This window comes from Lutra lutra, chromosome 7 (genome assembly GCF_902655055.1).
Source record: "Lutra lutra chromosome 7, mLutLut1.2, whole genome shotgun sequence".
NCBI classification, from domain to species: Eukaryota; Metazoa; Chordata; class Mammalia; order Carnivora; family Mustelidae; genus Lutra; species Lutra lutra.
In genome coordinates, this window is record NC_062284.1 from 64,560,670 (window position 1) to 64,584,415 (window position 23,746).

Below are 23,746 nucleotides of genomic sequence, written 5' to 3' on the forward strand. Positions count from 1 at the left end.
TCTGAGCACCTCTGACTGATGACACTTCCTATTTTCCAAGGTTAAGTGGATAAAAAGGAGGTGAAAACACTTTCCTTGGTGGAGAAGATAGCTCATTTAGGTAGAGCAGGTAATAAGAGTATGACAAAGGAAAGGAAGGTCCAGCCCTCTAGTCTTCCAGAGTAATTATGAAATTAAGAAAATCACATTGTATCTGTTATTTAGTTGTAAAACTTTGGTCCAGTCACCCACATAATTCTAGCATTCCACAGTCTTGTGTAATTAGATTGCTTTAAAAAAAATTTTTTTTTAAGGATTTTATTTATTTATTTGACAGAGATTCCAGGTAGGCAGAGAGGAAGGCAGAGAGAAGGGAAGGGAATCAGGCTCCCTGCTGAGCAGAGAGCCCCATGCAGGGCTTGATCCCAGGACCCTGGGATCAGGACCGGAGCCAAAGTCAGAGGCTTTAACCCACTGAGCCACCTAGGTGCCCCTAGATTACTTTTTAAATGCCTGCCACGTGATTGTTGAGTGGAGATGTAAGGAGAAGGAGAAGAGGAAAAAATTGGCTAAATATACAGAATCTTCCATCATGTCCCGAGAGGACTACGAGGCAGCTTTTATTCAGGGACAGGAGCATGTTTTACCACATCAGGCCACATGGGGAAGCATGGCGGGGGGCGGGGGGAAATGGAGGGGAAGACATGGGCAAAGCCTATACTGGAGTTACTGTGAGGCAAGGGGAAGGGGCTGACCAGGTTTGGGGTTGACTAATTTGAATAATTTTAGTGGGTGTTGGAGTATAGGGGCTACCCCATTTGTCTGATGTCTGGCCCGGGGATAATTAGGTCATCGGAATATTGCCTTTTGGAGTGTGAAAGCCAGATGGAGGAAGTGGTTGGAAGTATGGTGAACGGTTTGGTTTACATAACAGAGGTGTGCTCCCAGACAAGTTATTTACTCTCTCTAGGGGTTAGCTAGCCCTGGAGGGACAGTCTCACTAGGATTATCAAGGCTCCCATATGTCAAACAATCATAAAATACAATTAAAAACATTATGAATATAGTAGGACTCAGAACATCTCCAGGAAGGCTTCATGAAGTGTCTAGTCCAGTGCCATTGATAATTCCCACAGAAATCACTGCATCCTTCATTTGCATGTAGATTAAGATGAGATCATATTAAGGAGCCATAGGATTTATGAGACAATGTTTGGCATTTTCTTGAGATCCCAAAATGATACTAATCCAGTCATAGTAACGATTTCCACTTCCTGAGGTTTTTCCGGAGTTGGACTTGCCATTTTATAGGTTACTGTCAGACAGTTGACAGTTAATTCGTGCCCAGACATTTGGTCAGACGGTATCCTGGGGTGGTCTATGAAGATGTCTCTGGAGGAATCTGTAAGGCAGATGGCCCTTCCAGTGTGAGTGGCCTCATCCAATCAGTTGAGGGTCTAAAGAGAACAAAAAGGTTCACCCTCCCGCCAAGAGAGAATCCTTCCTGCCTGACTGCCTTGATCTGGGACAGTAGTTTTCTCCTGCCTACACACTCAAACTGCAACATGAGCTCTTCCTGGGTCTCGAGCCTGCTGACTTTTGGACAAAAACTGCACCATTGGCTCTCCTAGGTCTCCCCCTTGCTGACTGCCGCTCTCGGGACTTGTCAGCCTCTATAGCTGTGCGAGCAAATTCCCAGGAGTATTCTCTGTGTGCCAGGGAAAGTGACGATGTTTGCTTTCCTTCTCTACCTCCCTCTTTACCGTCTCTTCTGGTTGAATCCTGTTTTTATTTTTTTAAATTATTATTTATTTTATTATTTAATTCCTTCCTTCCTTCCTTCCTTCCTTCCTTCCTTCCTTCCTTCCTTCCTTCCTTCCTTCCTTTCTTATTGTCTTTGTGTCCCTTGAGAATATAGCCAGTCTTTCTGCAGCCTTACTTTTTTCGGTTGTAAAGTGAAGATAATGTGTCTACCTACAATGCCCAGCACAGTGCCCAGCACATAAAAATCTGCCGTAGGACAGTGAGGAACCAGTTTCACAGGATCTAGGTTCCGATTGTCCAAACAAGCCATGTTATGTTGGGAAGGGGTAGGGGTGGGGGGGATTGACAAAACTCAGGACTGGTAGAAGGAGAGAGACGTGGGTAGGTGGGCAGAGTGCTTTAAAGGAGTGCTGTGGGCACTAGAGGTGAATTTCTCCAGAAGCACAAGCTTCAGGCCTGGTCTCTTGTCCAGGTCCTCGTGGGGGCAGGGAGTTCTAGCAGGGGTACGGGGCTGTGGGGATGTGGGGGTGGGGTGGGGCAGCCAAGTGGCAACCAGGAAGTATTTCTATGCTTGTATTTCCGGTAAATTGCCTGAGGGAGCTATCAGAAGACTCATGAATCACCAAGAATCCAGACAGTTATTGTGATTTCTTTTCTCATTCAAAGTTAATAATAACTATGATATCTAATTTTGTGTTTGTAATTTCGGTCCCTACATGTATAGGCTTTGATGACTGTAAAACCTGGATCTATCCTTGTGTAGAGTCCCGCCCCTCTGGGAGATGGTCTGTGGGGCCCCTAGGGGTTGTAGGACTCTTCGTCCCTTCCAGGTCCAGCCCAGCCCAGAAGAGAGGCTGTCCCAGATCTCCAGCTGGGTAATGGTCCTCTGACTTACTAGCTCCTGTGAACGTCTGCATTGGTGCTCCAGGGGCCATTCAGAAGAAGTTGCTGTTCACATAAATGACTCATTGTGGCTCCAGTCTTGCTGCTGACACATTGTGTGACCTTTGGAAGATCACCTTGCCTCTCTGAGCCTTGGTTTGCCCATCTGTAAAGTGGTATGAGTACCTTCAGGGGGGCTCAGGTGTGGGCCCCTTGAGTGGCACAGCTCTGGGCACACAGGAGGGAAGTATGGTTGTAATGGTGTTGCTATTCCTTGCATGTCTGTTATCTTGCTATTACTTGAAATATGCCCACAACTGACCATTTCAGTGACTAAAGAGCTGCCCACTCTAACACATTGTTTTTTGTTATTTCATTTTTTTTTTTATTGTGGACACTTTCCTACCATGGAGAATGCCCTTATATATCCATAGTTGGCTTCAAATTATTATCAACTCATGGTCAGTCTTGTGTTTTCTAAGCTTCTACCTACTCCACTTGTAGTATTTTCAAGCAAGTTCCAAATCATTTCATTTTTAAGAATCTCAGTATGTATTTCTAAAAGATAAGGGCTCTTCAAAAATTATATTAGTGCTGTTATTGTATCTCACCCCTCCCCAAGAAATGTAATTTTTTTTTCTTTAAATTTGTAGATTCCCTCCCACCCCTCTCCCAGGGGGCAGAAGTTACTTTAAATTTGAATATCAATACAATTTAGCCAGTAGGCATTTTCCTCCAATTATCTCTTAGGCCCAACACTGTGAGAACTCAGTTGAGGAGTCAGTTTGAATTAAACTCTCCTGGTTAGGGGCGCCTGGGTGGTTCAGTGGGTTAAGCCGCTGCCTTCGGCTCGGGTCATGATCTCAGGGTCCTGGGATCGAGCCCCGCATCGGGCTCTCTGCTCAGCAGGGAGCCTGCTTCCTCCTCTCTCTCTGCCTGCCTCTCTACCTCCTTGTGATTTCTGTCTGTGAAATAAATAAATAAATAAAAATCTTAAAAAAAAAAAACTCTCCTGGTTAAATTAGTGATGTAACCTCAGGAAAGCCCTCCAACCTTATACTAAATGTCATTTTTTTCATCTGTAAAATGGGGATGCTACCATCCCTTTTACAAAGCTATTTGAAGGAGTCCCTGAGAGAAAGTAAAGTAGAACTAGTAAATGCTCAGTAAATGTAGCTATTATCATTGTGACAGTTTCTCCCTACTTTTTCCTATCAAATACTATCTTCTGGAAGTAATTTGGTTGAGCTGTAACTAATGACAGCCACAGGGCCGATTTAAGTAAATAAGCCTAGAAAGCCCAATGGGGAGGAGCTAGGGGAGGAGGAGGAGCCTTTCTGGAGTCTCACCACAAGGGCATTAGGGGAAAGCCCCACCTGGGCTGAGCAGACAAGGCTCACTGGTGCCTCAGAGACTGGGACCCGCAGGGATTGAGACCTTCAGGATAGAGCAGCTCAGAGTAAGCCTGGGCCAGGGAAGACCGGGCGGGGGAATGGAGAGGCAGGGTGGGAGGAACCGAGGGGGTGGCCAGAGCTGGAGGCTATTCCTTATCTCTTTTCCGCTTTGATTTTGGAGGTGTTCTACGCAGCTGACAAGGTAAAAGTTGCTTTGTGGTTACTGAAACCTGAAGCAAGGAGGGCCCTGCCTGGTGTAGTGTAGGCTTGAGGTAAAACAGCTGTGAACCGTACAGAGACCCACTGTTTTCTGCAAGAGCAGAAGTCGCTGAAAGGTTAACTGAAAGTCTGACTGGCCTGGTGGAGCTTTCAGTAAGAGGCCCTGAGTAGGAGCTCCTGGGTGGCTCAGTGTTTAAGTGTCTACCTTCAGCTCAAATCATGATCCCAGGGTCCTGGAGTCGAACCCTGCATCCGGGCTGTGGGGCTCCCTGATCATGGGGATGTTTCCACATAGGCGCTGGGTGCTGCCTTTGCAGGAAGGGCCAGCAGTGGAAAGCTGAGGGGTCCCAAAGACTTGTCTGGCCCCGGGCGGGAGCCAGCTGCCAGTGATGTAAGTAGGAGATGCCTAGGTTATGGTCTTATTTTCAGTCAGCAGGGATTTCATTTGCCAGTTAGACTACAGATAGAACAAAGCATTTATTTATTTATTTACTTACTTATTAAGATTTTATTTATTTGACAGAGATCACAAGTGGGCAGAGAGGCAGGCAGAGAGAGAATGGAGGAAGCAGGCTCCCTGCAGAGCAGAGAGCCCGATGCAGGCTCAGTCCCAGGACCCTGAGATTATGACCTGGACCAAAGGCAGAGGCTTTAACCCACTGAGCCACCCAGGTGCCCCTTTTTTAAATTTTTTTTTTTTTTTTTTGAGCAAAGCATTTATTTTGATACGTTGCAGGAGGCACTCAATGGATGTAGGATTAACTGAAGAATTTTTATTTAACTTAGAATCATGAAATCAATTAATTATAAAATGTATTACATGCACTTGTTAAATGCAAGTTAAATTTGCCTTATTTATTTTTTAAAAGTGTGTGTTTCACCTTGTAAGAAAGTAGAGATAAAGTGGCTGCATTCTTCTGTTTCATTGGTAGTTAATTCTTTTTACCCCCTAGGTGTGGGAGGGGCAGAGAGAGAAGGAGAGAATCCTAAAGCAGTTTCCACACTTAGCACGGAGATCACAGGGCTCCATCTCACAACCGGGAGGTCATGACCTGAGCCTGAAATCAAGAGTCCATGCTTAACTAACTGAGCCACCCAGGTGTCCCTCGTTGGTAGTTCTTATTTCTTAACTGAATAATATGTTTTAGATAATCTTCTTGAGAGACTAAGAAGTCATATTAGATTTATGCTTCCTTGTTATTTGGTTGGCAGAAATACTGTTTCTTTTCTGCTGACTTCAGCGTCAAGTTTGGTCTTTTCTGTTTGCCTTCTGGTTAAGGTTGTGTGACTGCTGCTGCTTTTTTTGGTTGTTGCTATAGACTTGGTTTAGATAATGCCAGAAATTCTTATCGGTTCCTGCGTAATATTTTCTGACACCACTTCTAATATTCTAACACCAAATGTATGGTTTTTCCAACAATAGCCAGTTCTCTGACACCAAGTGGGTGTCCAACAATTAAATTCTGGCGGTAACTCCCGGAATTATATCAGGTAAGGGCTCAGCCCCACAAGGCTGCCCCCACTTCAGATGTCATCTATAAATGTGGTCCCAGGTTACCCACACTTCTACCTGGCTGACTACATATTTGGGGGTTCCCATGACCCCCTTTTAGGTTTGGTAATTCACTAGAATGACACACAGAAAACACTACTCATGCTTACCAGTTTATTACAACTTAAATTTTACCAGTTATAAACTTACCATTTTATTACAACATACTTAAAGTTTATTACAACTCGGAAATAGCCACATTGACGAGAGCATAGGTATGGGGGTCGGGGTGGAGGTACAGCGCTTCCCCCTCCTAGCATGTGTCATGAACTCAGAAGCTCTCAGCATCTTCTTCAGGAGTTTTTATTGAAGTCAATCCTCCAGACATTCTGTTTGATGACTGTTACTATTGGAGTTGAGAGGACTTTGTGTTTAAAAATACTGAATCCAGAAACAGGCTATGGGTAGCTGCTGAAATAGAACAGAACTAGCTATCTTGGCCGAATGAGGGAAATATTTGCGTAAACTCTTCCTCTTCCAAGAGAAAAACTGTGGTGTGTTAGGCTGGAAGGGGGACTAGGAGGTTAAATAACCATAGATGGAGCCCCTAGAAACCAGAAACTTAGCCAGGCCTCCTCCTAGATCATTATTGTTTAACCCTCTCCACGGGGGTTTAAGATGTAGCCTCAAGACCGTGAAAAAATGGTTTCCCTTTTCTGGGAAGTGAAGAGTTTTGTGGTGATTCTGTCATTTTGTGAAAAATAGGGAAAAGGCAGGAAGTGATAGGTATCTATCTGTTCACCGTAAAATAACTTCTTTCCCAGGGCACCTGGGTCGCTCAGTTGGTTAAGCTTTCAACTCTCTTTTTTTTTTTTCCTTTAAAGATTTTGTTTATTTATTTAAGATAGAGAGAGTGCACAGGAATCAGGGGAGGAGCAGAGGGAGGAGAAGCGGACTCCCCAACGGAGCAGGAGCCAGATGTGGGACTCTCACCCAGGACCCGGGGATTGTGACCTGAGCTGAAGGCAGATGCCTAACCAGCTGAGCCACGAAAGCACCCAAAGCTTCCGACTCTTGATTTCAGCTCAGGTCATGATCTCATGGTCTTGGGATCAAGTCTCCATGCTCAGTCTCCATGCTCAGTGGGGAGTCTGCTTAGATTCTCCCTCTCACCACTGGCATGCTCGTGCTCTCTCTCTCTCTCTCAAATAAATAAATAAAGCTTTAAAAAAAATCTTCTCTCCCTATGAGACAGCAACATCCTACATGGTGATTTTCCTCAAATCATTTAAAAAAATTGATTTTCAAAATGTAAAATCTAAAGTTCCTTAACAAAAACTTGAGAAAAGCATGTACAAAGAAGAAGAAAAATAAATTATAGTTATACCCAAACATTAATAGTTAGGTGTCAGTACCATAAAAAGGAATGGTGAAATATGGAAAATATATCTGAATTTTTTTTTTCATTTAATATTATCACATAGGCAGTGTTTTGCTGTTGTTGATAAAGATCACACAGATAGTAGAGTACAGTGGTTTAGAGTAGAGGCTCTGGCACCAAAGTGCCTGGATTCAGTTCACAGCCCACCACTGATGGGCTGTATGACCTTGAAGTCACTGAACTGCTCCCTGGCTCGATTTTATTATCTGTAAAATGGGGATGATAATGGCATCTAACTCAGAGATTGAAGGCTTATGTAATAGACTTCATACATGTTACTTGTCAAAATAAAGATTTTATTGTAACAATTTATGTATATAGGTGAGATTTTATAAAACAGAAAAGCAGAAGAACTCAAAATCACCCATTATCATGTATAACGGTACTTAACCTTTCCCCACCGATGTTCTGACATTCAGACCGCTATTTCTGCCCCTTCATACCATGTTAAATTGAATAAGTCATGAATTAGTGGTGGTTAAAACAGTCTGGGACCGGGGCGCCTGGGTGGCTCAGTGGGTTAAGCCTCTGCCTTTGGCTCGGGTCATGGTCTCAGGGTCCTGGGATCAAGCCCCGCATTGGGCTCTCTGCTCAGCAGGGAGCCTGCTTCCCTTCCTCTCTCTCTCTGCCTGCTTCTCTGCCTACTTGTGATCTCTGTCTGTCAAATAAATAAATAAAATCTTAAACAAACAAACAAAAAAACCAGTCTGGGACCTGAGCCTTCCCTGGCCAGAGTGGAGCCTGTGGGTTTTCTGTAACCAGGATGAAATCAGAGCCAGTCCACAAACCAGTTAACTGAAGGTTCACCATATTAGGAATGAGTATGTGAGAAGTATCTTTGTAAAGGATTTTTTCCTTCAGCGTTAGAGGTTATTTCCTTAGCTTGGAATCCCAGAAATGGAAATACAGCATCACCAGATGAGAAATGTTGTTTTCTAGAAGGGTTGCACTGATTTTAAACTTGTAGCTACAATTTATGAGCTTGCCCCACTTACTGTAGGCGCCCAAATCCTCCACGCCCCTTTCCCCACCTCCCCTTGGACCTCAGAGCAGAGATACTGAGGAAGTTGCTGGGTTTGCCAAAACTCTGCAATAGTTAATTCTAATCAAAATCAGCAATAGTTAATTCTAATCAAAATCAGCACTCACGGGGCGCCTGGGTGGCTCAGTGGGTTAAGCCGCTGCCTTCGGCTCAGGTCATGATCTCGGAGTTCTGGAATCGAGTCCCGCATCGGGCTCTCTGCTCAGCAGGGAGCCTGCTTCCTCCTATCTCTCTGCCTGCCTCTCTGCCTGCTTGTGATCTCTCTCTGTCAAATAAATAAATAAAATCTTTAAAAAAAAAAAATCAGCACTCACCTCCTCCTCCTTACCACTAGTTCATTCCTCCCTCCTCCAGGGCCTTTCTTACTTCCTTTCACATCCTTTTCCCATCTTGGCTTTGTGTAATCCCCTCGTGTAGCCTTCCTCTTCTTTAGTTGGAGGGAAAAATCATGTAATTGAAGTGTTCCCATGATGAAGTTCATGACCTTAGCAACTAGAAGTGTTATCCCCCAGCTGGGTACCCTCATTTTAGTAAAGGGTTCCTGGAGCATTGTTGAACCCAAAGGACGGAACTTGATGGTGAAATTTGGGGCAGTGGAATACCCAGAGAGGGTGATATTTTGAGTCTGGGCCCTTCAAGTTACGCAAATAGAGGGTGTGCAAAGTGTGAGACCTGTTCTGTGGATGGGGTGAAGCCAGGCCCAGTTCCCGAGAGTCCCTTACTTCCTCTCTGGCAAAGCACTAACTGCTCAGCACAGAAACAGGTGAAGTGGGTCTCTGGGAGGAATCGTGAAGGGAAGATTGTTTATTGAATTGGACATAACAAAAGACTGGTCAGCAGCACATGCTGATTCTGTACATAAAACATAACTTTACGATACCAGGCAGGGCTCCTTTTATGGCTTTTTTATCTTCTGGTTGAAGTTACCAAGGGTGTGGAGGGCTTTTGCTGACGTGTGGTCAGTGATGTGATTACATTGCATGTCTGCTGGGAAGCAGAGCCAGGAGGCTTCTGAGGGCGGCCAATGCCCCAGTTACCTTGGTCTGAACTCTGAGTTGCAGAAGGTGGGTGTCTTAGGAGTTCCCCCAAGGTCTTAGGTGTGGTTTATGGCAAGGAATTGTACAGGTATCTCTCTGTGGACTCCTACATCTTTGAGGGACTAAAAAGTCAAAGAAACAGAGTATGCCTGAGGAAAAATGGGGGGCAGGCAGATAAACCACAGGACGCCCTAGAGTTACGGATGAACAAGGATAAGTATAGGCAAATTATTAGAACTTAAAAGGTGAGGCCTACCTAGTTCAGACAAAGTCCGAGGTGTCCTGAAAGGAGGATGAGAGAAATGGAAAGCTTAGCCCAATGTTAGCTCTCAGTGATGTTCCCAGGAGACTTTTGACTACAGCCAGATGGGAAAATGGTCTTGAGAGCAGATGGCAGGAACCAACTAGAGCTGGTCAGATGCCAGCCTCCCCTTCCTCCCTGAAAGAAAATGCTTTGGTCCCATAGTGGTCCCTCCTTACTCCCAGCCTTATCTGTTCCTTTCTAGCCTGATCCAGCCTGAAGATGACCCCACTGGCCGCGTTGGCGTCTGGCCCTCGAGCCCAGCTCTTTGCCTGCTCCCTCAGGCTGGGCACTCAGCAGACTAGCCTCCTTCAGCTGCACACAAGGCCCAGCCTTGCCGCCAAGAACCACTATGAAGTGCTGGTGCTGGGTGGGGGCAGTGGTGGGATCAGTATGGCCGCCCGCATGAAGAGGAGAGTGGGTGCGGAGAATGTCGCCATTGTTGAGCCCAGTGAGGTAAGTCTCCCCTTTTTGAATCCCTGTGCCTGCGTGTAGGTGTGCGTGTGTGTTAGAGGTTAGGGCGTGGATGGCTGTCAGGCCCTGTTGCTGTCCTGTGTCCACGTTAGTGCTTCTCCTTCTGCGCACAAAGGATTGGGAGAAGGTGGGGAGAGGGAGAATGGGAGGGGACAGATCTCTAGGCTTTCATGTTCTCTGTATTAGTTTCTTAGGGCTGCCATAACAAATTATCACAAACTGTGTGGCGTAAAATAATAGATTTATTCTTTTTTTTTTTTTTTTAAGATTTTATTTATTTATTTGAGAGAGACCCAGCGAGAGAGGGAACACAAGCAGGGGAAGTGGGAGAGGGAGAAGCAGGCCTCCCGCCGAGCAGGGAGCCTGATGTGGGACTCGATCCCAGAACCCTGGGATCATGGCCTGAGCCAAAGGTGGATGCCTAATGACCCAACCACCTAGGTGCCTCAGTAGTTACTCTTTCACAGTTCTGGAGGCTAGAAGTCCAATGCGAAGGTATTAGCAAGGTCATGCTCCCTCTGAAGGCTGTGAAGAGGAGAGGGAATCTGTCCCATACTTTTCTCCTAGCTTTGGTGGTTGTGGACAGTCTTTGGTGTTCCTTGGCTTATAGCTGGCATCACTCCAATTTCTGCCTCTCTCTTCACATGGCCTTCTTTCTGTGTGTCTCTAGTGTCTTCAGTGACCTTCTTATAAGGACACCAGTCCTTGGATTTAGGGCCAACTCTAATGCAGCATGACCTCATCTTAACTTGATTGCATCGGTGAAAACCCTATTTCCAAATAAGATCATATTCACAGGTACTGGTGTGAGGACTTTAGCATCTCTTTTGGGGAGAGACAGTTCAACCCAAAAAGGTCTCCCAGTTCCAAGCTAGTATCCAGAGGGAGATCAGTGGCCATCACACTTTCCTTTCTCTGTTCTAGTATGGAGAACAGGTGATGAGTTGAGTGTCAGGGAGGCCTCTGGGAAAGATGTTAGTGGGATTGAGAAATTGAAGAACCAGGTATTATAAACAGATTATAAAGCAGAAAAAGGTAGAGGTGCCAGGGAGGAAGCTGGGAAGTGTGTGTAAGGCTCTATTTCATGCAAAACATTTTAAGATGATCCAGTAGCTTCATAAAAAATATTCTAGATTTTTTGGTGGTTTGACTAATGTTTCGTGAGGAGCTGGGTGTACACGAGTTGGCAGCAGTGTCCTTGGGAGGGAAGCAAAATGCATCCAGTGCCTGTTTGATGGGGAGGGCGGGTCAAGAAAAGCTCATTCCTTTTCAAGAAGTCTGCCGAGCCTCCGTGAGGTGTCCAGGGGCGTGCCTGTAGTCTCAGATGGGTATGCTGCAATCTGAGAGGGTGTGTTTTCAACCATTTCCTATTTAAAGTGACTAATTCAGGGTCAGCATTTTATTTTTTATTTATTTTATTTTTTTTTTTAAGATTTTTTTTTTTTATTCATTTATTTGACAGAGAGAGATCACAAGTAGGCAGAGAGGCAGGCAGAGAGAGAGGAAGGGAAGCAGGCTCCTTGCTGAGCAGAGAGCCCGATGCGGGACTCGATCCCAGGACCCTGAGATCATGACCTGAGCCAAAGGCAGCGGCTTAACCCACTGAGCCACCCAGGCGCCCTAATTTTTAATTTTTTAAAATTAAATTTTTAAAAAGATTTTATTTATTTGTCAGAGAGAGGGAAATAGAGAGCATGAGCAGCAGGGAAGGATAGAGGGAGAGGGAGAAGCATGCTCCCCGCTGAGCAAGGAGCCAGACATGGGGCTCGATTCCAGGACCCTGGGATCATGACCTGAGCGAAAGGCAGCTGCTTAACCCACTGAGCCACCAAGGCGCCCCAGTGGTTTTTTTTTTTGTTTGTTTGTTTTTGTTTTTGTTTTAAGATTTTTTTATTTGACAGACAGAAATCACAAGTAGGCAGAGAGAGAGGAGGAAGCAGGCTCCCCGCTGAGCAGAGAGCCTGATGCGGGGCTGGATCCCAGAGGCTTTAACCCACTGAGCCACCCAGGTGCCCCGCGCCCCAGTGTTTTATATTACACTGTACTGAGAGCTCCATCAGGGTCCTGTGGTGTGTTGTAGCTCACCCATAGGCACCTGTCCCACTGGGGCTAGTCTTGGTAACGACAGCTCTCTGAGGCACTGGGCACAATTCAGGAGGCCGGAGTCATGGCTGTCCTCCCCCATGAGGAGGTGCAGGATGGAAGTTTTTCAGGGGTGCTATGAGGGGCTCGGCTCTTTGATACTTTCTCTCCTGTGTCTGGTTTAGCGATTGGTAGAGCCACTGCTTGTTTGTAATCTATTTTTTTTTTTTTTAAGATTTTATTTATTTATTTGACAGAGAGAAATCACAAGTAAGCAGAGAGGCAGGCAGAGAGAGAGGAGGAAGCAGGCTCCCCGCTGAGCAGAAAGCCCGATGTGGGGCTCGAACCCAGGACCTGGGATCATGACCTGAGCCGAAGGCAGTGGCTTAACCCACTGAGCCACCCAGGCGCCCCACTTGTTTGTAATCTAAAAAAAGAATCTGAGGTTGTGTTTTTATTCCTTTTTCTGTTCAAGATGGATTCGAAATCAGTGAGTTCTCACCACTGGAGACCTCTGCCTTCCTTCTCTTTGAGCACCTCCATTACTGACTGTACAGAGATTGCAAAGGCATTTTTCGTATCCTCTTTAGCATCTCTGTGGCTGGCAATTCTGTCCAGCCAGTTTGAGGCATTTTGCCGTGTTGAGAGTTCCTGATCCCCCAGGCCACTGCGTGAGTGCACCGGGATTCTCAGACACAGTTAGATCAATCTGCCCTTGGCCCATGAGCCTAGAACTGTCAAAACTAGCTTAGTTCAAGTGAGGACCATCTGAAACAAGATAACTCTAGAAAAATAGTGGAAATTTGGCATCGGGGGTAGGATCTGGTGCCTACTATCTTCGGGTATAAAACCCCTGAGACGGGCATTCTAGGTGGCTCAGTGGGTTAAACGTCTTCCTTCAGCTCAGGTCATGATCTCAGGGTCCTGGGATTGAGCCCCGCATCAGGCTCTCTGCTCAGCAGGGAGCCTGCTTCCCCACCCCCTGCTCTGCCTGCTGCTCTGCCTACTTGTGATCTCTCTCTCTCTCTGTCAAATAAATAAATAAAATCTTAAAAAAAAAAAAAATAAAACCCCCGAGAAAGGAGAGGAGATACTAGGGCCAATAGGGAGTGTCTACAGTCCTCCATGGGCTTGGGAAGCACCATTGGAAGTTCGAGAAGTTTTGAGACTCTTCAAAACTGGTTGTAAACTTCCCAGATTTACCAGAGTCTCCAGATGGTTCTAAGGAACCACATTTAGGCTGCCAGACTTAATTTTTCTTTATGTCTGTGCACATAAATGTATCCATAATTGTGCATGTGTGTGTATAATGTAACATGTATATGTTAAGCATCAAATCAACTTTGAGCAACAAATAATAAAATGGTCACAAAAGATAGTTGATGGCTTTTTTTGGGATGATCTTGGCAGAATTCTTGTGTTAGGTTAAACTCCCTTTAGAGTTTAACATAATGGGAGATGCCAGTAGGTGGCTCGGGGGAGACTAACCTTCTAAGGCTTTTCTATGGGATGCTTCAAGGGGTAGGAAGGATAACTGAGAGTCTAGCTCGTGTACTTTTCACTCTGACCCTTTTCGTCTCAAATCGAAACTAATCTCCAAATACTCTCAGAGGCATTTCTACCAGCCAATCTGGACACTGGTGGGCGCTGGAGCCAAGCAGCTATCCGCCTCGGGCCGTCCCACTGCAAGTGTGATACCCTCTGGCGTAGAATGGATCAAAGCTCGAGTGGTTGAGCTGAACCCAGACAAGAACTGTGTCCACACAGACAGTGGCAAGGAGGTAAGCATCGGGGTCTTTTGGCTTTTGTTAGTCAGGGCTCGTGTTCATGGACAGCCATTAGCAAACGGGACTGCCCCACGGAGAGCAACATATATGTGCATGTGTGTGCATGGGTGTGTGTGTGTGTGTTGATAGTACACGAGGTGGGAAGGGATGTGGTGGGTGAAGAGTGGGCTAGATGGAAGGAGCGAGTGACAAATAAATGAACAACTAAGACACAGATTTGTGGAACTGTTGCTCAGTTGCTTGGTACAGTATCTTGCATCTGAGTGTTTATTCCACAGATACTATCACCATATGTTCAAATAGCAGCACTTCCCTCCTTTTACCTTTGAAACAGCCGCTTCTCGCTGTCCGTTGACCTCTGGAGGAAGACATTTGGAAAATATCCTTTCCTCTTACGCCAGGGGTGCTATGCTGGAGTCGTAAGGGACCATGGCAGTCCCCACGGTGTGAGGGCTAAGGAAGATTTCTGCTCCTGGAGTTTGAGACTCTGAAGTGTCAGTACCACTTAGAAGTCTGCTCCTAAAACCCAGAGATCAAAACCGCTGTAGGGACGAGAGCAGGATGGTGAGGTGACAGACTCAGAAGTCCTCTGCAGGGTTCTGTCCTCTGGTCTGCCCCTGAGCCAAGCACCCTGGTAGGTGTTGTCACAGAACTGTAGAATCTGAGAGTTGTTGGGGATCTGAAAGGTTTCCAAGTCCAATCCCTTCCTCTAAATTGGGACTCATTGGCTGCAGGGAGTTATAACCCTTCCTGGGGTCATGAATCTTTCTGAGCACCCGATAAAAAGCCTTATCTAGAAAATGCATATACATACCAGTTAAAAAAAAAAAAAGATTTAGAGAGAGAGAGAGCATGCGCGCATGTGCGTACACACACTGGGAGAGTAGCAGAGGAAGAGGGACAGAGTCCTGAGCAGACTCCCTACTGAGTGTGAGCCCCTCCACTTGGGGCTCCATCTCAGGATCCTGAGATGATTAAATTTTGCATTAAATTTCATTGAGTTTAGAGAGTCTTTTTTTATAAGTATTTATTTGAGAGAGAGAGAGAGAGAGAGAGAGCGAGTGCACAGTCAGGGGGTTTCCTTATTCCCTTCAGCCCATCTGTCTGTCTGTCTTTCTCTCTCTCTCTCTCTCTCTCTGTCTTTTTCTAGATTTTATGTATTGGGACATCTGGGTGGCTCAGTCAGTTAAGCATCTGCCTTTGGCTCAGGTCATGATCCCAGGGTCCTGGGATTGAGCCCCGCATCAGGCTCCCTGCTCAGCTGGAACCTACCTCTCCTTCATCTCCCTGCTCGTGCTCTCTTCTCACTGTATCTCTCTTAAATAAAATCTTAAAGATTTTATTTATTTATTTATTTATTTATTTATTTATTTATTTATTTATTTGAAACAGAAAGGGAGAGCACACAACAAACAGGGGGAACATCGGAGAGAGAAAGAAGCTCCCAGCTGAGTAGGGAACCTGATGCAGGGCTCTATCCCAGGACCCTGAGTTCATGACCTGAGCCAAAGGCAGAGGCTTAACCAATGGAGCCACCCTGGCGTCCGTCCTTCTTTCTTTTCTAAAGTAAGCTCTAGGGGTGTCTGTATGCTTCCTAGTCTTGATCTCAGCTCAGGTCATGATCTTAGGGTTGTGAGATCAAGCCCCAGGTTGAGCTCTGAGCTGAGTGTGGAGCCTGTTTGAGATTCTCTCTCCCTCTGCTGGCCCCCCCCCACAATGCATGCTCCCTCTCTCTCAAAAAGAAAAAAAAATTTTTTTTAAAATAAGCTCTATGCCCAGTGTGGGTCAAACTCATGACTCAGAGATCAAGAGTTGCATGCTCTGGCTCTGATAGAGCCAGCCCAGTGCCCCAATTAAGTGTCTTCTATAAACAATGCAGTTTTAGACATACATGAGTGAACAAGAACAAACATCCCTACTTTTCCTGGTTTTAATTTTAAGCAGGGGAGGGCATACAATAACCAGTAGACATAATAAGTAAATGATATAGTGTGTTAGAAGGTAATGAGTATTAATGAAAAGAAGTAGAGCACAGTAATTGGAAGTGGGCCATTTGTGGGGAGGGATTGGATTTAAAATGGGTTGGTATTGACACGTCCAGGAGTTCTCTGACAACAAGTGGGATCAGTCTCCATTTTTTAACAGACGGGTCACACGAAAGTTCTGCCTCAGCAGAGCCAGAACCCACCCTTTCTGTAGCCTCTTTCATATTCTCTTGGGCCCCCAGGGCGTTTTGGGGCTTAATGCCTTTTTTGTTCTTTGCTTTGTCCTGTATGTAATGTGGCCAAGAGTATCATTCAGTTTCTGTGGAGGAATCCTTCAACTGTTTGAAGGTGGCTCTTCTTGTCTGGGTAAATCTAGTCTTCAGTTAGATTTGTGCCCTGACCCCACTTTGCTCAGCACTTTCTCCTGTCCTCCAGCAGCGTCTCCGCGGCCCTCGCCATTCTCTCTGTCCTGCTGTGGACATCATCTGTGGACATCAGTGCCCCATGAAAGAGGTTGCCCAGAAGAGGAGGCAGGTTTACAGAACAGCCCAGAACAGAGTGACACTATTCTCTCCCACAACTGGATATAGCCTAAATTAGCATTTGCCTTTTTACCAACCATTAGCACAGTGCTGATTCATGCTGGGCTTGAGGTCACTTCAGACTTCTGGTTTTTTCTTCACATGACCCAGGGTCAGGTCACACTTTCTCCATCAATATCTAATATATGGATATATGTAATGGATTAGAATATATATAATAGGTAAGGATATATATATATATATAAAATTTATATATATATGTAAAACTTACAAATGATGTCTCCCTGTTGACGGACTTATTTTCTCCAGAATCTCCAGGAGATCAGACAGTATTAAACAGAAGGCTGAGGTTCGGGGCTCATTTCCTTTGCCAGTCCACTGGTCCTGGATCCAGGATACCTGTCTCTGACCACGTATATCACCTCTTTGGTATAGCAGTGCTTGCCTCCTTGATTAGACCCCTTCACATTCCACATAGAGCTTAGAGCCCTCTGTGGTTGGGTTCATGCGCATCTCAACAATCAAACTTGTATCATCTCTTGAGAAAGAGAGGCACTGGTAGGTGTTCTCACTTCTGAACTTGCTTAGACATCTAGGGCTCAGACTATTAGGAAAGTTGCAATGTCTTGTTTTAGGGCTAGAGAAGAAGTTGGTGTAAACGGGCAGTACTTTCTTCCAAGGTTTTATTAAGCAAAAGTCTCCTATAGCCAGATCTCAGAAATCTGCATATAACAACTCATGGGGGATGTCATCCTGTTGGTTTTATTGATCTTCCCAACTTGCGTGGATCTTGTGGATTTACAATTCTGTCATCCAGTTAGTTTTTTTTTTCTTCCTAGCCATTATCCATGATGGCTTCATTTAGGTTCAAGGTTTTAATTTGATAACATGTCCCTAGAGAGCTTTTTCTAGCTTGCAAAAATTAATCTACATTGTTTAGTAAATATGTTTTGCTAACATTTTACCAAAATTATTCCATTATTAGTTTATACATTAGTATTTCTTCAAGATTGAGTTGAAGTCTTTGCTGAAATTCAGACGCAGTATGTCTCTGACTCTTCCCTGATGCAGGGGTCTGTTTGTCTGGAATGTGTCCTGTAGGCTGTGTGGACTGGCCCTTGTCCTTCTCCAGACCTAACCTGGTTCTGGTTCCTTCTCCCTCTCTCTCATAGTTTCTGCTCCAGCACATTTCCCTCTCATTTTCTCAAAAGCCTCGGGTTCCTTCTTCCCCAAGCCATTTGCACATGCTGAGTTTAATCTCTTTTCCTAACTAACTCCTACTCATCTCTACCTTAGATATACCCCTTCAGGAAAGCTTTTCCTGACCTACTTGATTAGGTCAGATTCCCCCTTGACCTGCTATCACAGCATTCTGTGATGTAGTAGTTATTTCTATGATTATCTGATAATCCCTATCTCACCCACTAGACTGAGTTCTTGGAGGGGTGGGAACAGTATCTTTCTGGTTCAATGTTGTATGTCCAGGACCTAGCACAGTATGTCACATAGGAGATGCTCAGTAAATATTTGTGAGCAAATTGTGTCTCAGTTTCTTTACCTGTATAAAATGGGACTAATAAGGAGTGCCTGGGTGGCTCAGTTGCTTAAGCATCTGATTCTTGATTTTGGCTCAGATCATGATCTCAGGGTCGTGAGATCAAGCCCTGCACTGGGCTCTGCACTGAGTGCAGAGCCTGCTTTTCCCTCTCCCTCTGCTCCTCCTCCCTCCCTCTCTCTCTCCTCTCTTTCTCTCTCTAAAATGAATAAATAAATAAAATCTAAAAAAAAAATGGTTATAATACCACCTACCTCATTGAGTTGTTTTGAAGACTAAATGAATTAAAACATGCGAAAGGGGGTGCCTGGGTGGCTCAGTGGGTTAAAGCCTCTGCCTTCGGCTCAGGTCATGATCCCAGGGTCCTGGGATCGAGCCCTGCATCGGGCTCTCTGCTCGGCAGGGAGCCTGCTTCCTCCTCTCTCTCTGCCTGCCTCTCTGCCTACTTGTGATCTCTGTCTGTCAAATAAATAAATAAAATCTTTAAAAAAAAAAAAAAAAACATGCGAAAGACTCAGAACAGTCTCCTGCAGAGTGAATGCTCAAGAGATGTTACTCTTATTATTTTTTAAAGAACACAGGAGAAAAAAAAGAAAAAGGAAATACTTATTAGGTATCCACTGTGTGCTGGCCTAGTTCTTGACCCCTGACTGACTGAAAACAGTTTGCAGTCTGTGAACCTATTTGGTGCTCTTTTTCCAAATCACCAGGAGACAGACATTTATTTGGTAGATGAGTCTGGAATTTCACCATGGAGAAAATCCTGTTTATGAGATTGTTAGTATCAGAGTTTACCGCCCCCACTTCCTGTAGAAGATGAGAATAGGTGCCTGTATTGAGCCTTCTGGCAATGTCTGCGCTGTTGCCTATAATTGCTCAAAAGTCTTGTCTACAAGTTTTTGTAGTTCCTTAATTTAAATCATCTGGCCTGGAAACTTGAATTTGCTCAGAAGGCTTAAGGCTTTCTTTTTGTTCTTTGTTCTCTTAGGGCTTATTCTCCCTTAATGATTTTTTTTTTTTTAAAGATTTTTATTTATTTATTTGACAGAGAGAAATCACAAGTAGGCAGAGAGGCAGGCAGAGAGAGAGGAGGAAGCAGGCTCCCCGCTGAGCAGAAAGCCCGATGCGGGGCTCGAACCCAGGACCTGGGATCACGACCTGAGCCAAAGGCAGCGGCTCAACCCACTGAGCCACCCAGGCGCCCCTCCCTTAATGATTTTTTTTCCATAATATTAAGCTTGTCTGTTACCAGTCCTTAAAAATAATCAATATTATACTGTAATTAAACAATCAGGGCGCATACAAACCAAAGGTTTTTCTTGTTGACCGTGTTCATGTTTTTGCCTGTAGATCATCACCCCTAGATCCCATGTCCCATCTGACCTCACTGACCTTGAAGATTCAGCATAGCTCAGTCAGGTAGTTAATGGGCCTGGTACACTGCTAAGGAACAAGGAATTTTCAGGGTACAGCGCTCTATGGATAGGCACATCATACAGAGGAAGATGTGTATGTTATTGTGTGCTTTGATAAATTACATATTTCACAAACAACTGAAATCATCCGTCCATCCAAAGTGACTGAGTTCCTCACTTTAATTTCAGGAATATTGAATAAGACATAACCTTTATCATCTGGGGTATTCAGTGTAGTGAGGGAAGATATTATTCCTATATAATGCAGCCAGTTCTATAAAGCATCATATACACTAAGGAAGCTCCCAGAAGGGGCCAGCGGGGAGGGGAATTGAATCTTTGGGAGGCCTCACTGTGGAGGTGACCTTGGAGCTGAGTCTTCTGGATCCCAGGGCAGGACCTCTGCAGAAACTTGCTGCCCTTGGCTCCTCAGCCTGAGCTGAGCACTCTCAGGTCTTAGAGTCCTCTCTCTTCAACTGTGACCTACCCGTCTTGCTGCTCTGCTTCTCCTTTGAGTATAAGAATTCATTACAACCCATTTCGCCTTTGCTGGGCTCCTGATTTGCATCACAATCCTTCTCCACCTCCAGTTTTCTAGGCAAGTCCTGTTTCTTTCTTTCTTTCTTTTTTTTTTTTTTTTAAAGATTTTATTCATTTATTTGACAGAGATCACAAGCAGGCAGAGAGGCAGGCAGAGAGAGAGGAGGAAGCAGGCTCCCTGCTGAGCAGAGAGCCCGATGCAGGGCTCGATCCCAGGACCCTGAGATCATGACCTGAGCCGAAGGCAGCGGCTTAACCCACTGAGCCACCCAGGCGCCCCAAGTCCTGTTTCTTCATATCCCTCTTGCTTACACTTTCTGGCCTCAGCTTTCTTCCTTTTTTTTTTTTTTTTTAAGATTTTATTTATTTATTTGACAGACAGAGATCACAAGTAGGCAGAGAGGCAGGCAGAGAGAGAGGAAGGGAAGCAGGCTCCCTGCCGAGCAGAGAGCCCCATGCGGGGCTCGATCCCAGGACCCTGAGATCATGACCTGAGCCGAAGGCAGAGGCTTTAACCCACTGAGCCACCCAGGCGCCCCAGCTTTCTTCCTCTTGATCTTAAACTCACATCTCCCGTCATGATACTTATGGATACTTTTGCCTTTGGCATGGGTGATCACAATATATTAATTAATTAATTCAAAGGTTTTATTTATTTATTTAAAAGATTTTATTTATTTATTTGACAGAGAGAGAGAGAGAGCGTGCACGTGCACAAGCATGGTGGGGGTGGCAGGAAGTGGGAGAGGGAGAAGCAGACTCTGCTGAGCAGGGAACTCAACGTGGGACTCGATCCCAGGACCCCAGGACCCCAGGATCATGACCTGAGCCGAAGGCAGGCGCTTAACCGACTGAGCCACCCAGATGCCTCACAATACCCATATTTAAAGAGGGGATTTTAAATCACATCCTTTTCCATGACCCTCAGAATAGCAGTTTCTCACGTACAATATCGATCTTATCCATATGGCAGGTCAGATTTGCCGGGGATTCACAGTTGACTCCACACATTTTAAAACTGATTGTCTTTTAAGATTAGGAAGTGCTTCTCTCAACCGTCAGGGTGAGGAGGTGTTAACAGAAGCACCACACAAAGAGTCTGCTTCTTTGTATCCTTCTTCACTGTGTAAAAACACAGGAGTCTCAAGCCCTCTGGGGGCCAGGCAGGCTATTCAATGCTTGTGAAGCACTGAGGTGTGAGAAACAGACTGGCAGACATGATGGCAGATAGGAGCGTGACTCCCTCCCTGTGCCCTGCCCATCACCCACAGCCTCAAGGCGTCCACAGTAGAAAATGGAGGCATGGGGCTGGGGCTAAGTTACCCCTTGGGCTGCCACTTCTGGGATCCTGGTCTAAAATACTATTGTTTTGTGTTGCAGATTTCCTACAAATACCTTATTATTGCTCTTGGGATTCAGCTGGACTATGAGAAGGTACGATTTTAAACTACTTCTGTGTAGCACTGGCCTCCTATGCCAAGTTCAAATGCTGCATTTAGTTGCTTTATATTCATTTTGGCAGGAAAGGGTGCTAAGGGATCCTCTTTTAGCTTTTCTTTTCACAGCGGTCTTTTTATGGTTTTTTAAAAAATCTTTAAGATTTTGTCAACAATGTCAACGATGATGATATGTTTTAGCTTTAAGCTTTAATCCAAGTTTAGCATGTCCATACCTTAATGGCAGGCTTTAACAGCAGGCTTTTCCAGACTCACAAGAAAACCACCTTGCTGTGTAGAACTGAGTTGCCTCTTTCTCCCTTCAGTTCCACGGGGTGTCTGCACCATGATGTCCTGCTCCCTGGCCTGGTCAGCCAAAGGGGGAGTCAGATCGCCTCTCTTTCTCTGACTGTCCCTGTCTCCTCTGCTCCAGAGTTCCTGGGGAAGCAACTTGACTTGGATGAGGGGTGCCCTTTGTGACCAGTCTTCTAAAACGAACTTGGTTACTGCTTTATGGCACCTTTTTCCTTAACAACAACCTCTTCAAACTAGAGACAAGTAATGAAGGAGATAAGAGATCAGCTGTTTATTTATCCCTTGGATAGTGCATTTTGCTTTAGGAACCAGGAGGTATGGAGCGCAAGAGGGGACCCTGAGACAGTGGTCCAGAGTCTCAGCATCTGGTTCTGTGTGGGTCTCTCAACCTTGCTCTTCTTCAGTTCCCTCATCTGTGTCTAGGATCCAGGATGATTTCCCCATCTGCCTCAGAGGCCTGCAGCGAACAATTATCCACTGTTAGCATGGGCTGAGACTTCAGAAACATTAAAATATGAGGAGATTCTATAAAAATAATAATAGTGAGAATTATTGCTATTGAAACTGCTGCTATTACCACTACTTAAACTGTAGCAGGAGATAATGGTCAATAATCGGAGGAATAGCCGCTTTTCACACTGAGCCTCATGGAGGAGATCCTAGTACTGTTTCCTTGACAGCTGAGGGGTGTGTGTTACATGGTTGCCCTACAGTCTGGAGAATAGCCTGGGAGGTCCTGAAGGACCAGCCCATCCTCATCACTGGTTTTTGATGGTTCTCTGTGCTCTTGCTGGAAGTACTGGTGCTCCATACTCAGCCATCTTCACAGCACTCTATGAACCTTCTAACAGCCAAGTCAAGTGTCCAGTTAATCTCACTGGCAGGAACACAGACACTTTGTGGGGCACTTACTGCGTGGGTACCATTTTTTCTAAGCACTTTCTGTGTGTGGTCTCATATCCTTCTGCCAATAGCCCTCTGGGCAGTTACTTTTACACCCATTTTACAGATGATGAACATAAACTCGGTGTACATTAGAACCAACCAGAGAGCCAGACAGAATTCTGGGCTTGCCCCTGAGTTTCTGAATTACTAGGTCTGGGTAGGGACTGATCATTTGCATTTCTAGCAAGTTCCCAGGAACTGCCCTTGAGATCCACTGGCTTAGGGATATTTGGCATTTACCCAGGGTCATAACACTTGTAAGTGGAAAAGCTGGGACTCAAGCCAGATTGGTGTGGTTCCCAAGTCCATGTTTTTAATGGCCAGCCTTTACTGCCTTTACCAAGAGTTTGATTTGGTACAACCTGATAAAGGGTAGTTTAAGTTTGTGATTATTGACAATATGGCCCTTGGTTCTGCCTGTCGTTCTTCCAGTAAGGCAACTGATTTCTCCAAAAAGGAAGCGTGGCTGGCTTCTTGTCCTCACCTTGATGGTGGGAAGAGATACGTTCAAACCACACTCCCAAGGCCAGTGAGGCAAAGCCCTTCCTGTGGGCTGAGTCCATTCTGCGGTTCGGCTCCTGACTCCAGGCACCACAATCCTGATCTTAGCAGGTCCCTCGCCCTCCTGCCTACTTCAGTGTGTGTGAATCCTGGGAGCTCATGATTGCACTGAAATATTGGTTATTGAAATGGCAGAGAACGAAGGCGCTAAAAAAGAGTTTTGCGCTTAGAAAATTTATACCTGTGAATTTGCAGTTTTGTTAAGAAATAATTGTTTTGTGTGCTTTCTTGCAGATCAAAGGCTTACCTGAAGGTTTTGACCATCCCAAAATAGGGTCCAATTATTCAGTGAAGACGGTGGAGAAGACGTGGAAAGCTCTGCAGGACTTCAAGGAGGGCAATGCCATCTTTACCTTCCCAAATACCCCTGTAAAATGTGCTGGAGCGCCCCAGAAGATCATGTATTTGTCAGAAGCCTATTTCCGGAAGGTACGCTTCCTCCCCAGGGATAGAGACAGGGAGGGCAGACGGTGCTGATCCAGTAATACCAGAATTCCATTTTATCCATGTCAAAATATCTTTTTTATTTATAAATTTTTATTATGTATCCACCAAATT

At 45.2% G+C, this 23,746-nt stretch overlaps 1 protein-coding gene across 2 annotated transcripts in view; it reads left to right on the forward strand.

The window, feature by feature from the left end:
* The window catches only part of SQOR (sulfide quinone oxidoreductase), a 51,598-nt gene that overhangs the window by 11,679 nt on the left and 16,173 nt on the right, over positions 1–23,746 (forward strand). For both annotated transcript variants that reach the window (XM_047737699.1, XM_047737700.1), the window contains exons 2-5: positions 9,757–10,007; positions 13,718–13,888; positions 21,312–21,365; positions 23,423–23,617. In XM_047737699.1, coding sequence (XP_047593655.1) covers positions 9,774–10,007; positions 13,718–13,888; positions 21,312–21,365; positions 23,423–23,617 — 654 coding nt within the window. In that variant the 5' untranslated portion in view covers positions 9,757–9,773. The remainder of the gene's footprint in view (positions 1–9,756; positions 10,008–13,717; positions 13,889–21,311; positions 21,366–23,422; positions 23,618–23,746) is intronic.